The sequence below is a fragment of the Nematolebias whitei genome, chromosome 7, assembly GCF_014905685.2.
Source record: "Nematolebias whitei isolate Nwh7 chromosome 7, NemWhi1, whole genome shotgun sequence".
NCBI classification, from domain to species: Eukaryota; Metazoa; Chordata; class Actinopteri; order Cyprinodontiformes; family Rivulidae; genus Nematolebias; species Nematolebias whitei.
The window spans coordinates 47,448,188-47,463,735 of record NC_056504.1 but is presented as its reverse complement, the minus strand read 5'-3'; the positions used below and the strand labels follow the sequence as shown (position 1 = coordinate 47,463,735).

The 15,548-nt window shown below is 40.3% G+C and overlaps 2 protein-coding genes across 2 annotated transcripts in view; one reads left to right on the top strand and one right to left on the bottom strand.

Moving 5' to 3' along the window:
* Positions 1 to 289: 289 nt before the first annotated feature.
* pigu (phosphatidylinositol glycan anchor biosynthesis, class U) lies at positions 290 to 9,181 on the bottom strand. The gene is made up of 12 exons (XM_037679700.1): positions 9,052 to 9,181; positions 7,134 to 7,198; positions 6,824 to 6,883; positions 6,631 to 6,693; positions 6,328 to 6,437; positions 4,792 to 4,892; positions 4,502 to 4,599; positions 3,067 to 3,221; positions 2,762 to 2,905; positions 2,531 to 2,655; positions 760 to 902; positions 290 to 657 (listed from the first exon to the last, which is right to left on the bottom strand). The coding sequence occupies exons 1-12, from the start codon at positions 9,179 to 9,181 to the stop codon at positions 544 to 546; spliced, it is 1,308 nt and encodes a 435-aa protein (XP_037535628.1). The 3' UTR covers positions 290 to 543.
* A 1,810-nt stretch (positions 9,182 to 10,991) lies between these two features.
* The window catches only part of psmf1 (proteasome inhibitor subunit 1), a 10,742-nt gene continuing 6,185 nt past the window's right edge, over positions 10,992 to 15,548 (top strand). Inside the window, exons 1-2 of the mRNA XM_037679701.1 lie at positions 10,992 to 11,176; positions 11,860 to 12,012. Coding sequence (XP_037535629.1) covers positions 11,048 to 11,176; positions 11,860 to 12,012 — 282 coding nt within the window. The 5' untranslated portion in view covers positions 10,992 to 11,047. The remainder of the gene's footprint in view (positions 11,177 to 11,859; positions 12,013 to 15,548) is intronic.

The following is a 15,548-nucleotide window of genomic DNA, read 5'->3' as shown; positions in this document are numbered from 1 at the left end:
AGTAATTAAAGAAAAACTGTTACTGAACCGTAAAAATCAAAATCAGTTTTTCTCTTATCTAAGCATAAAATACCAGTTTTAACACAAACATGAAATAAAACAACTTCAAGGTGAGCAGGGATCAGAAACGACTAAATGTACGTGAGATTCAACCGTTTTCCTACATTTTTATTGTTTAAGGAACAGGGCTTCAAAATAAAAGTACACCACTGCAACATTTTCCTCTGTATGAGTTGGATTTTCAAAATAAAACCCAGCCCTACATGATAAACAAAATAAAACTCTTCTAAAGTCGGTGATGAAAAAAAGAGACTTTCAAAAGAAAAGCCCAGATTAGGGGGCTAAATTCCAGGATGCTTCAGATTAAGAGTGCCCCAGTAGAGAAGCAGCTGTTCTGATGTCCACATGTGAAGTTGTACCGTGCACACGTTCTGCATGTGTGCTTTGGTTGTGTCTGCGCAGCTCTCAAGTCTTTTATTGTTCTCAGTTTGTTCTCTTTCAGGAGAGTTTCAGTAGTTTGCTCTTCCCTGGGGAGGTTGTGTTTTATTTCAGTACCAACGTGGCCTCGGAGCCGTCCTTCTTCTTCAGATAAAGTCCACTGGTGAGGTGGTGTTCTCTCCTCAGGAAGGCGTAGAAATAATCCGACACCAGCAGGATCTGACAGGAAATAATCAGGAACTGGTCAGAGGTTATCGACGGGAATATCCTGGCAATTCAGCGCATCTAATCTCTAATCTGCGCACCCCCGGACGGCCCTACCTGCGCCACGTTGAACAGCAGCGTTATGGCGTAGTAGAAGTTGGAGTTGGCGCTGCCGGCGTAGATCCAGAGGTGCCACAGAACGGGAAACAGAGCCGAACAGGCCAGCAGGACGCAGGACACCAGGAAGATGTTCCTCAAGACTGAACGAGAAGAAAACCCAGAAAATGAAAACTTGGCTTCAGAATTGTCTTGTTAGAAATCAGTTTATTGTTTATAGAAATTATAATTGTCAGGGGAATTTAGGCAAAGGTTTATGGATGTTTATCACTAACTGTTAATGTTGGTCAGAGTGTTTGATCAGAGAGGAGCTGAGTTGAGGCTGCGTGTACAGCTGGCACACCGAGGTCACCAGTGACTGTCTGATGAGCATCATAAAACACTTCCTGCCTCACTGTCCGGCACAGATTCTCACTGACGAGGCTCTAAGCGTGTAACTTTAAGCATCTGTGAAGGCCTTATCGTGAGTCTGCCTACAGGAGGGAGGTGGACCGGCTGGTGACCTGGTGCAGCAACAACAACCTGGAGCTTAATGCCCAGAAGACAGTGGAGATGATTGTGGATTTCAGGAAAGCCACAGCCCCTCTGCCCCCCCTCGCCCTTAACGACACCCCAATCATCATTGTGGACTGTTATCGGGTTCTCGGCACCACCATCACCCAGGACCTCAAGTGGGAACAGAACATCAGCTCCCTCATCAAGAAGGCTCAGCAGAGGATGTACTTCCTGCGACAGCTGAGGAAAGCCAAGCTGATGGTGCAGTTCTACACAGCCATCATCGAGTCCATCCTCTGCTCTTCCATCAGTGTGGTACGCCGGGGCCACTGCCAGGAACAGACAGACATCAGCGCATTGTGCGCTCTGCGGAGAAGGTAATCGGCTCTAGCCTCCCGTCTATCCATGACCTGTACGTCTCCAGGACTGTGGGGCGAGAAGGTCGGATTACAGCTGACCCTTCTCACCCTGCATATGAACTCTTTGAACCACTCCCCTCAGGCAGGAAGCTTCGGTCCATTCGGACCAGAACCTCCCGCCATAAGAACAGTTTCTTCTCCTCTGCCATCAGACTCTTGAACATTCATAATCTGTTACTGTATAACTCTGCTTTGGTCACGTTATCACTGTATTTTAACTGCACTACTCCATTTGCACATTTTTTCTGAATATTGTATTGTATTGGTTGGTGTACATATGTTTCCTTTTATCTTTTATGTTTTATTCGCACCTTTATGCCGAAGCAAGTTCCTAGTCTGTGAATCCTGTTCATTGACAATGACAACGATAAACTGAATCTGAGACAGAGTCTACCCTTACAAGGTTTTTTCTTCTTCTTTCAGCTGCTCCCTTCTTCAGGGGTCACCACAGCGAACTAACTCGCACGAACACTGGGCAATTGTTTTCCTGACGCAACCACAGACCACTGAGCTACCACAGCCCTCTGTGGAGCAGAGAGCTGACATCTAGGGTGCCCAATGGAGCAGATGGTGGGGGTTTATGGTTTTGCTTCACCTATCCCACCCACATTTTGATGTCATCGGTACTGGGAATTGAACCGGCGATCTTCCGATCACAGGCCCACCTTCTCTAAACTCTGCGTCACAACTCCCCTTAGCCTTGCAATTAAAGACCGGTTAAAAACATCTTCTCGTGTCCTCAGAGCGGCTTATTTGATTTAATGACGATGAAAGGATTTTTATTTATCCAACAACAACAATTAAATAAAATTATAAGAATTTATTGAAAATTTGCATTTTGGTTTATACCCACTTACATCTGGACAGGTGAGCCCAAGCAGGAAGGAAGGCCAGGTAGAGGGCGGTGTCTCCCACGGTGGGGTAAGACTTAAAGATGGAGATCACCGCTAACTGCATGAACATCAGAAACACGGGGTGCTCCCTGCAGCGTGCGCACAAACACACCGGAGGATTAGGATGAAGGAGAACGCAGCTGTTGTTTTAACGTGCGGCGCTCGACTGGAGTGAGGGTGAGGTGGAGGACTTACTTGAGTTTGATGGACAGAGGGATGGTGTAAAAGAAAACATTGATCTGGAAAACGCAGAGGAAGAACAGGCGGAAATGCTCAAACATCTCAGCAAAGAAGTACCAGAAGAGGCCGATGTTCGGAGTCAGGTCCGGGACTGAAAGACTGACGGGACAGAAACACAAACCATCACAGTGAGGTTCTGCAGACAGACGTTTGAATTTTTAAATCAGCCAACATTTGGTTTTAAACACAAACTTGCCCAGAGCTACAAACAAGCAGGAAAATCAGTAATGAACAGTTTGAGCTTTTATTTCTCCACTCACATGAAGCCATAAACGGAGGGCATGTAGTCCCAGGAGCCGAGCAGGAAGAAAGAGAGGCAGATGAGGACGAGCAGGCTGCCGAGGTACATGAAGAGATACTGCACGACAAACCACCAGAAGCTGGCCCGTCTAACGTTCACCGGGACGTACTGACGCTACGGGAGAAGAAAAACATGAAACGGCATCAAACTGAGAAAAAGAGGAAGAATAGCAACTTAAAATCATCACTGTCTTAATATAAGTTTAAGCTTATAAACAAGCCTAATTCAGAAAAAGCTGGGATGATGCATACAATTTAAATAATGCAAACAACTTGCAAATCTCTTTTATTCTTAATTAATCACAGTAAACACTTCAAATGTTTTGGATTTTATGGCAGCAACACGTTCAACAGGTTGGACCAGGGGCTGTAAAAATAATTGTTCTGAATAAGAAACAGCTGGAGGAGAATTTTGCAACTGATGAGGTTAATTGTCAACATAAGAGGACGGGATATATTTATAAATAAAACATTTTAGAGAGGCTGAACCTCTAAGAAATAAAGATGAAAAACTGAAAGAAAACAGTTTGAAAAACAGTGAAACCCTTTCAGAATAATGTTCCTCAGCCAGAAAGGAGGAACTCTTATAATCTCCCATCGTCTTCAGGCCATATTAGCATCAAAAGACTAGAAGAAAAGATGGGCAGGGGTTCATCAGTCTGTGACAAACTGTCTAAAATGGTGGAACAGTCTAAGAATAAGGGTGCTCAACAGAAAATGTTCACTGTGCCAGCAACAAATGCTGCTTGAAGCTCTATCATGCACAGAAGAAGCCACCCAGAAACTCTGCTGGGTTCTCTGGACCAGAGCCGCTTTAAACCGGACTGAGGCAAAGTGGAGCCCTGCTCTGTGGGTCAGACAGATCCAAATGATGATCCAAGTCCTTCGAGGACCGTCCTGCCTGTTGTTATCATCAGCACACCGTTCCAAAACCTGCCTCTCTGATGGTATAGGGGTGCATCAGTGACTCCGGCATGGATAGCTTCCAGAAAAGGACCATCAATGCAGAAAAGTGTATACAGATTTAGAGAGAATGGGCCTATCCAGCAAAAAAAGCTCAAGGACCGTTGAACAGCTAGACTCCTCCATCCCACCAGAACATTTCCTCAAAAGCTTCAGCAGCTAATCTCCTCAGTTCTTAGATGTTTACAGATTATTACAGGTTGTTAAAAGAAAAAGGGGGAAGCTTCACAGTAGGAAACGTGGCCTGAGTTGCTGATGCCATTAAAGTACCCCTCCCCCCATGTTTTAGACCATTTCTTACATTTAACATCTTACTATGTTCCACTGTGAATAAAATATGGGTTTATGAGGTTTTCAACTGATTGCATTCTGTTTTTATTTACATTTTGCTCAACATGCACACGTTTCCTGGACCGGGGTTGCACAACACACCTGCATCAAATACAGCATGGCTGGAGCGCACAGTGTGAGGGGATATATGGACTGATAAGTGGCCAAACACAGAAACACGGCACTCAGCAGGACGTTTCCTGAAACACAAACGCAGAATTTAGAAATAAAACCAGTAACAGCAGTTTAAGAATAAAAAACAGTATTTAATCCAGACAAATTCAATAAACGTCTTTAGAATCAAAGCTGTGCCTGCAAACAGTTTTTATTAAACGTGCAGTGAAGCTTCAGAAACAAACGTTAACAGAGTGGAACGCTGGTTTGAAGGCCACCTTTTATTGTTGCGAGGATGAAGAGGGAGACGACGGCGTTGTTCAAGCCGCAGGTCGACTTGGCCACGCAGGACAAGATGGTGAACGGGTTCAGCAGGTAACTGTGAGAGAAGACAACGTGTCACTCAGTGGGCCTTCTACACCTTCAGAGAAGGCCTAAGAAATCAACGCCTATGAAACGTTACATTTAAATCTATTTAATATTTATTTTATTTAAAATATGCACATTTTCAATGTAGTTTTTCTTATTTATTGCTAATTTCTCTTATTGTCTGTAAACTACTTTGCGGTTCAGCTAGAAACTTTTTAAGTGAAGAAAATGAAATCAGATTTTAAGTTTTTGCCTCTGGGCAGAAACATGTTTGAAGGAGCACTCTTTGGTTAGGCCTTCACTGTCTGCAGAGAAGGCTAAGCTCAGAGGAAGTCTCTCCAGGATGTGTAGTAACTGACTGGAAAATTAACCACTCGTTATGTTGATGTAGAGTGGGTCGGACCAAAATATGAGGCTCTGAGCCTTCGGGAAGGCCCTGCGAGGCGTTTTTTTTTTTTGACTATTTAAAGATTTGTGATTTTTTCACTTGCAACATGTGAATTCAAAAATCCACATAAATCATAGTTGTTTTGAAAATAAAGGTATACATATACAAATACATTTTAGTATTACAGTTGTATTTAGGTTTCATTACATGACAACGTTTTACAGAAACAATAAGCTCTGTGGGTTACTGTTAAACTTTAGTCTGAATGATTTAAATTATATGTAATTTATGTATATAAATTACATTATTATCACATTATTAAAGTACATGTATCCCTAACCAGACAAATTACTGTAATGCCACTTTAATTGGACATTTGACACTTAACCCGTGCTGCTGATTTCTTACCCATAAGCTCCTGTATTCATACCATCTGCTCACAACAGACTCATGTTCAGGCTGCTGTTTAATACACATATTATATTATATTATCATTTAGTGTAGATCTTAGATCCTTGTATACCGTTTCATCTTTTTTTAATATACTTTATATTATATTATTGCTATTTTGGTGTGTAACTAGGATCTTGAGTACACAATATTGTTCCACCTCATGTAGCACATGTGATGTGATTGACAATAAAGTCACCGTGAACCTAGAAAGCAAAAGACTGTGTGAGCTGCAAGGCCTTCTGGGTAATCTTGGGACAGAAATGGGTGGACTTCTTCATGTAATGTGTTCAGATGGGTTGACCCTCTTGTTGTTTTCTGTTTAGCGTTCATGTTCTGGTTATAGTTAGTGACTGTAAAATAAGAATACTACAAGTCAGACGTTGTTCTTGACGGATTGGGGGGGGGGGGGCACTTCAGATTCAGTGAATTCCTGTATTGTGAAACTAAAGGCAAAGCGATGTATTCGATGCAGCGACCTTCTCGCTGAGAGGCAACAGCTCTACCAACTGATCCACCGTGCCGCCGGCCTGAGCATCAGTTAACCTCTAAAAAAACAACTTGACTAAACGGTTAAAGTCCATGTGAACGGGCTGCTGGTACTTACAACATGGCGACTTTCAGAGGGATGTAAAACATTTCTTTGGGGCTTCTGATGAGCTCCAGACAGTCGTGAGGGTAACGATCTGCCTCCAGGGCAAACTTCTGTTTTCTGAACTGAAAAACATGGAAGAACGCAGGTCGCAATGCTCCATCGTTGTTACTAGGACATGAACACGTGTGTGCGTAGAATAAATTACACATTTACAGATAAATATACGACATAGCTTTCATATTTAATTGAGACACAAAGTTTTAACTTTATGTCAAACACATTTGTTTATATTCTCAGAACATTTTGCTTTCTTACCACTTGTTTGTTGTAGTCCTTCACAGCAAGGTAAAGAGCAACAGCAGTGATCACGTCTGCCAGCTAAACAGACAGGAACAGTAAGAATCACAGCAAAAATGCTCTTTTTAAAAAAAAGTAGAAACTTTTATTAATGCTCACTTGGGGTCACACACTGTAAAGCAAGATTTTTGGGGCAGTTTTTTTTTCTCACCATAAATGTGATTTCTGCATAATCCACCAAAAAGTGGAAGAGATAAATGACGAGTGGCGTCTGGAGAAAAAAAAACAAGATTTGGTGATTTGATGAGATTCACAGCCAAAGCTGAACTCTCTGCTCGTTCACACGGTAAATCATCCTCTCGCTTCAATAAAACATGCAACTCAAACCTCATCAATGCTGCTGATCTAAAGTAGAACTAAACCTTAAACATTTCACCTTCATAACAGAAGCTTGTGAGTTTGAAACGTTTCTAAACTGTAATATTTATCGATACGTTCAAGAAACAAGAAGGTTTTTTCACCTCGTGGAACACATCACCAGCGTACGGTGAAACTCCCAGGTCAAGCAGGGCCAAGCCTTCAACAACTGCAACACAAAGTCACACAAAGACGGTTTTATCCTCCAGTTTTAACCCTTATCATTCACCAAAGTTATGACTTGATACAGACGATGACAAACCTGTTGGTTAGGCCTGTCACGATAACAAATTTTACTGGGCGATTAATCGTCTCAGAAATTATTGCGATAAACGATAATATTGTTTGAAATTTGACAATAATTAGTAATGTCAAATTTAAGAAGAAATGTTGGTTAATTTTTGTGCACAGTACCTTTTATCGACCACCGGATGGCAGTATAAGACTGTGTGAACCGAACGATGGATAGTGAGGGAGGGAGCAGCGTGTCTCTTTAAGAAAATGGGAGGAAGGCCACTTGACGTGACATGGGTTGTCTCTCGTTCGTGTTTTTCAGTTCTCAAAATGGCGGACACTTGGTGAGGTTTACAACTTTTTACACAAAGGCACGGGTTTCAACCATGGATTTTGGAGCTTCGACAAAATGGAGTTTTTTTCCCGAGGTCGGCCTGTTAGCTTCTCAGCTTAGCTGCTTTTAACCGTCCAAAAACACGATTTTGGACGGTTAAAAAGGATTTTAAAGAGAAAGGGAGGGGTCAGTGAAGAGCACCAGAGTTGAGCATTTTGTCATCCAGTGTCTTCAGTAGAAAGAGAGAGACACGAAGAAACGATAAAGCCGATAAATGAAAATGAGGTTGATAATTTTAATTGATCATGCATGAACATTTCATTGATTTATTTATTGTGACAGGCCAACTGTTGGTTCCTTTACCGCTCGTTGAAACAACACTTCCTCAGTCAGGAGCACTCGTGCATTGTATATTTGCATGCCTTTTGTGTGCAACAAGGTACGCTTTTAGCCGTTCAGCCTTTTTAAAGGAAACATTCAGCCACGTATTTCAGCATTAATGTGAGCACCACGATAAACACGGAGCAGAGAAATCCATAACGTTCAAGAAAAAGGCCACAAGACCATCCCAAGCAGCTTCATGTTCTTCTGACCACAGCTGCCAATATTGTTTAAAGGTATTGGAGTCGTAGGACAGTAGATACGCTCCCAGGATGTGGACGCAAGGGGGAGTGCGACCCCAGGTTGATTAGACCGATAGTGTAGGTGATGGAAAAGAGGCAAACCAAATTGTATCAATAAATCTATCTGTGTTTGTTTGTACTGGAGCAACACACAAGAAGCATCAATATTGTCACAAAAAAAATTAATTTTATGAGGATAAACATGAAAGCAAAGTCAATTTACAATGAATGTAGAAAGATTATATGTCAAATAAGTGTTGCATTTGTTTTTATGCTTTGAAATGTTTCTTTAGAAGATGATAAATTAAAGGTTTAAGAACAAAAGAAAGTTAAATCGTTTCATCTGGACCACTTTAAGAACAGTTTGAAAATTCTGAAGAAAACCAAATCTGTTAGGTGCAAAGAGAACTAACATTTTTATCTATTTAAAACATTCAGCTCTGAAAAGACATAAATTACTTTTGTTTTTCTTTTGATGCTTCCTGAGTTGTATTTTTTGTTACAGTGAGAGTAAATGAAGTCAGAGTTACAGATAAAACCATAAAGACTCTTTTGCATCTTTGAGCCACAGAAACACAATCAGAGCATTCTTAAAAACTCAATAATTTAAATAAAACTTGAATGAACCGCTTTAAGGTTTTTAAAAAAACTGGAATAATTTATTTTCTGCGTTAATTTAGACCCTTTTAACGCAGATTTAGGCTACAGCCTTTGTACCCGAACCGGTTCGACTTGATGCCGTGGTGCCCGAGCGGCAGCAGGAAGAAGGGACCGACCAGTTTTCTTACCCCGAGGACCGGACTCCGGAGCCCGGCTCCAACCCCAACATACCTCGCTTCCAGGCGGTTATAGGAGACACCACCTCCACCCGCTCCGCAATCAGCTCCGCTAAACTGGATCGGTACAGAACCGCACGGATTGTTACGGCTACAATCAGAAGTAGAGTCAAGGGAGCCGCCATCTTCACGAGGAAGCGCTCTCCACCCTACCGGCGCGGGGCATCATGGGAAATGAAGTTTGTTATCGGAAAAATATGATAAATTTATGAGTACAGTACTTCATTTATAACAAATACCGTTCGATATGTTTTATTATTAATATTATTATTATTATTATTATTATTATATTCGATTTAGTCAAGGATTCAAGGTTCTTATGTACACATGGTCCTAGTGACATCCAACAAAAGTATAAAGTGTAAAAGAAAAACAGTAATAAGATCTAAGATATGAGCTAAGAAAAACGTTAACTAAAAATACACTAAGCACTAGTAGTATTAAAACAATACGCTGAACAGCAGCACAAACATAAGACACTACATGTATCTTATTTTACTATCTAAATTATTATTTGTCATCTCACAACTATGACTTAGTACCTAATGATTCTGAGATGCCAAACTATTATGAGCTATTATTATGAGTTTTATTTATTTATTCATAGCCTTTATTTTGAGCTCTCCTTTAGAGATAAGGTGAGAAGCTCGGCCATCCGGGAGGGACTCAGAGTAGAGTCGCTGCTTCTCCACGTCGAGAGGAGCCAGTTGAGGCGGCTCGGGCATCTGGTTAGGATGCCTCCTGGACACCTCCCTGGTGAGGTGTTCCAGACACGTCCCACTGGGAGGAGACCCAGAGGAAGACCCAGGACATGCTGGAGGATTTATGTTTCTCAGTTGGCCTGGGAACACTTTGGGATTCCCTTGGAGAAGCTGGCCCAAGTGAATGGGGAGAGGGAAGTCTGGGCCTTAGGCTGCTACCCCCTGCGACCTGACCCTGGATAAGTGGAAGAAGATGGATGAATGGATGTAATAATGTTTTTGTTTTTAATTTTTACACCGCCCTACAACCCAGCTGATTGTTTTTTTTGTTGTTAAATTTCCTTTTAAATACCATTTTATTTTCACTTGTTAAAAAAAAATCTCAATTTGTACACATCCTTTATGATTGTCTATTGTTGTGTATTGTTGTCTACTGTTGTCATCACTCTGTTAAAATCAGGTCTCTTTTGTAAATAAGTCCCCGAGGCTCAATGGGATTAATCTGTATAAATAAAGGTTAAATGAATGAAAAAAATAATAATGATGATGAAAAAATGCTGTTATAATTATAAGATGCCAAGTTATAATTTTGAGTCTCTCGTTTTCATGATTGAGGATTTAGTTTTTTACGTCAGTGTAGTGGAAATGGGCTTTCATGAGTACAAATGATTTTCACAGTGCACTTACTAATTTAATCAGAATTTTAACTTTGATGTATCATTATCAATATTTCTTTTTTTAAATTATTATTAAATAAGAGCGATTTAGTTAAAGCGGAACAGAATATCTCAGACATGTTTTTAGTCGAACACACTTTGTGTCGGATCAAAACAAAACTGTTAAGTTGGAAAATTCAAGCAAGTACTTCTGCGCATGATGTTTTTCTCAAAATAAATTTGGGTTAATATTAGTTTCATCATTCTCTTTTTTATTTTTTACAAACTAAGGCTTAATTACAAAAATAATCAAAGTTTACAGAATAATATCAATGCTACCGCGGCTCTTTAAAACTGTTAAAACATTGTATTATTTAAAATATATAAAACCTCATCTTATATTAATATTCTTGAAATTTACGAGTGTTTAAAAGTCACATTCTAAATTAAATATATGTTGCTTTAAATAGGTTTTTACCGAGTGTTTACGTTCGCGTCTAAATTAGCGTTTTAGCCCTTTTATTTTGAACTACCCAGACCGGAAGTCGCTGCTGTTGCCATGAAACTTCCGTAAAGACTTTCGTTTTCTTTTCTTCGTTTGGACGCTGTGTTGTTTTCAGTACAGAGAAGAAACATGGCAGGTTTGGAGGTGTTGTACACCTGTGTCGCAGATAGCATTAGCTGCCCTCAGGACGCTGTCGTGTGCTTCGTTCACTGGGAAATGATAAAGAATGAGTACAGGTGCATCGGATCTGGAGACGAAGTGAGTCAATTTAAACCAGCGACATTTTAGCTAAATTAGACGTTACGAAAAAAAAAAACCTCACAAATGAAACATAGACATAAATACGTGGGATGAACGATAATCGAAATCCCAAACCGAGCTGTTTGGGATTTCGTAATTATTTTGCTTTTTGGCGATTTATGACTTCTTCCTATTCTTCTGACCCAGTTGAAGAGTTATAACGTTTAGTCCTTTTATGCAAAGTTTATAGCAAACAAGATGTATGCCGAATGGAGGAGCATATTGAAAGTATTCAGAAAATTGACACTAAGTTGGTGTTTCAGATAGAACTGACTTGTGCAACTCAAGGAGAAATAAAACAATATTTTTTCCAATGGAATTCTGTACACTTGCTCTATTTTAGACTAGCTTCCTAAATTAGCCTTTTTTTTCTCGAGTATAGTTGATTTTGTTAGCTGGAGCAGACTGGAACTGTTTTCATGTCATTTATTTTATTTAAAATCAGCACAGTGTTGGTTTAAATTAAAGATCCAAAATAAAAAGTGTCAAGTCATCTTTAGCAGGCTGAATTCTCTGTGGGGTCTGTCGCATTTAAGCACCTCAGTTAAGCCAGAGTTGTTGTTAAAATGCAGCTTTTTCTTTGTGCTCTCAGACTTTGATCATTTTTCTGCTTTTTGTCTTGTCCAAACCTTTTCTTGCAGCCTCGCAGCAGTGACAAGAAGTCAGAGCTGCTGCCTGCTGACTGGAACAGCAACAAGGAGCTGTACAGCCTGAGATATAAAGCCAAGGACACAGACACTCCAGTGTTACTGAAGGCCATCGCTGTGGACTCCGCGCTGATCTTCAACCTGATGGTAAAACATGATTAAACATCTCTGCGTTCACATAAATCACACGAGTGATGCTGTGTGCTTACACTCCTGACTTTATCGTCTAATGGTCATTCAGCATTATTTGTAACGTCTCTACCTCTGAATACTTTGTGCTGTTTTAGCTGTTCATATATCAAAACATTCAGCTCTTAATGGAGACGGGTAATATGACTTTTGGATGCTGTAACTTTTATATTTTCCCTATAGCAGTGCATAGAATTTTTTTCAATTTCTTAAAGTTCAGACTTTTTTATGAAATCTGTTTCAGTCAAGTCGAGTCATATTTATTTATAGAGCACAATTTAAAACAGATAGACTGTTATCAAAGTGCTTAACACTAAGGGTAACACTGAGAAATAAAAAGCAGTAAGAATATACCTTAAAAAATTAAAACAACAGCATTAAAATGAAGACATGGAACAAGATATACTAATGCCCCTTTTCCATTAGTACCGGTACGGGCCGACTCGACCCTACTTGGCCCGGTTCTGAGGCTTTTCCATTAGTACCGGTACTTAGCACCTGTTACTATTTTCAGTACCCTTGGCTCTGTGGTTCTAACCGGTACGAAGAGGTACAAAAACGTGACGTCAGTACACTGTCGGTCACTGATTGGTCGGGGGCGGAGTCACTGGATCCTTCAGAAACGTTTCAAAACAATAATCCGCCATTTGCAATTTCTCGGACTGGAGCAGCGGCTGGACTTATTTTAAAGATTTTAAAAACAATACTGACAACATCTTGGTCTAATGTTGATGTGCTGGCATTTTTTGTGCTTGGTGGCCGACAACATAATTCAGAGCAAGCTGAATGGAGCTCTGCTGGTGTACCCGATCCTCCCTCCGGAGCCTCGGAGCGCCAGACCGGGCAGGGCGTCATCTCCCCGGCTCCAAGTTCAGCTGGTCACCGCGGAAGATCCTTCGATGTGCCGACTCGGAGGCTCGGGTTCCAGATACCAGCCTTGTGTGCTCAGAGCTCCGCAGGTCACTGCGAATCTGGAGATGGGGACTCACAGATGGCCGTTGCGAGACCCCGGCCGCGCGTAAACATGAAGGCTGAATCCCGATCCCGCCCGGCAGCCAGGCGGACTGGACAGTCTGGGACGGACGCTGGAAGCGATTTTTAAATAAAATAATATTTTGTTTTTATACAAAAAATGTTTTAAAAAAATGCTGAAGCGATTTAAAAATGATTTTTATTTTTTTTTTTACACGTAAAAGGTTTTTTAAAATCGCTTCCACCGTTCGTCGCAGACCCGTCTCTGCCCGCCTGTCTGCGCGGGTCGGACCTTCATGATTACGCGCGGCTGGAGCCTTGGAACAGCCTCTGTGAGTCACCAGCTGAGCTGGAGCTGGGAGGATGAGTCTCCCAGCTTCCTACTCTCCGGAGGAGAGGATCGTGTGACTGCGGGCAGTGTCGTGCGAGACCAGCAGAGCGTTGAAGATTTAAAAAAAAAAAAAAAGACGGTGCCAGCTTCATCATGAAATCCTGTTTTCACTTTAATGGCTGTTAACTCAGCTGAAAATCATAAAAAGACACAAAACTATTGGATCTCAGGAATATTTCCGTCAAACATGTTTAAAGAAAAGAGACGACCTTCAGTTCAACTTTATTTTAACTCACAAATGTACAAATCACAAAACAAGAACTTTAAAGCAAAGCTAAAAATAAAATGTTTATATGTGAACAAGAAAGAAAACCACACATTTAAAATGAACATTAAAAGTAGACACAATGAGTGCAAATATGTAGTGAACTTGACCTGATGTCAAAACTAAGCCTAAGGTCAAAACCCTTGACCTTAAGAACCTTGTGGGACAGAAACTGTCATTTCATTGATTTGAATCCAGAAATACAGGTTCACCCATCCTGAGACTTTCCTTCTTGAAGATCAAGTGAAAGAACACTCTCTTTTTATTATCATTACTATTTTACAAATGTTGATAATCAAAGTGTCTTAGTTCAAACCATTTTAGATGTTGCAGTGAACTAATCAATTTTATTAACTGTGAAACAGTGTAATGATTTTTAATGCTTATGCAGAGTTAGAATTCATGTTAAGGTCTGTTACAGATTTTTATGCATTTTCTGATTTCTGTCTTTGAATGAGCAAGTGTGCGTTTTCCAAGGTCAGGAGTCGAAGCAGACATGTGTTGGAACAACTGTCTTGTTTACATCCTCTCAGACGTCAACAGAGAAGTTGGCACCTGTTCTCCAAACTCGCCAAAACAAAACTCTCTCTGTCTCTGAGAACAGATTAAACTGTTCTATAACAATTCTTGCTGTTTTCTGACTTCTAGTAACCTTTTACGTCACAAACCACACCCCTGTCTGGTTGATATTACCCAATCAGGGACGCTCAAATATACCGGAAATAGAGGTCTTTAAAATGCTGGTACTTCCTAGTTCTCTCCGTTCAGTTCTGCGCGGAGAAGTTCAGTTCGGTGAAGCTTCTGAGGAGTTGGGTGAGGCGCTGAGAAGTCGTTTGGGAGAACAGAAGTCCAGCATGATAAGGCTCCTCCGAGTTGGATTATAATTTCCTCCACCTCTGAGTGGAACTTCTGAAGGACCCCACTCATGTGAAGTCTATTGCTGATGTGAGCTGGTGTCGGACGGAATCTCGTCACTACTTCGGACGAGTCACAGCCATCCTATGGAGACGCTGGACAGGTAGCGTTAACTGGACCTCCATATCTGCTGATTAATCTTCAGAAAGGTAATGAGTCAAGTTTCCTACCAAAGCGTACCGAGGAAAGCTGGGTTCTGATGGAGAGTGTCGGTTCTGGTCAACACTTCCCCTCACATACCATCTTTTACTCCTTTTAAACTTCATTTCCATCTTTAAATTCTTCTCTCAAGTAGAAATCCTTCCAGATATTTTAGAAATGTCTGTGTAAAGTGCTCATCCACCGCCGTGTGGATAATTGATCATAATTGTACAGTTTTCATTAATGTCTGCTGTTCTGCTGAAGAGTGGAAACAATCGCCGAATTGTTCTCACTACCTGTAAAGCTGTTAATTATGTTGTTATTTTCATATTTTGCCAAATTAATGTAAATGTTTGATGTTAAACTTTGATTCTGTAAAATAAATGACCGCATTCATTTTGATGGGTCAAAGATAAATGACGTCTCACGTTACATTTCATTAAATTCAATGCACGTTTTATTCAGTCCAGAAAAATGAGGAATCCGTTTTAATTGATGAATATTTCGCCGCATCTGTTCATCTACAAATATATCAAATGATGATGAAAACCTATAAAAATTTAAATGTAAGGTTTTTGTAGAATCTGGTTCATCAGAGTTTTAATTTATATACATATATATTTATATCTATAAATATATATAGATAAATATATATGTATATATATATATAAATACATATATATGTAATTTATATACATATATATATTTATATCTATAAATAAATATAGATAAATATATATGTATATATATAAATACATATATATGTATATATGTATATACATATATACGAATATATATAAATACATATAT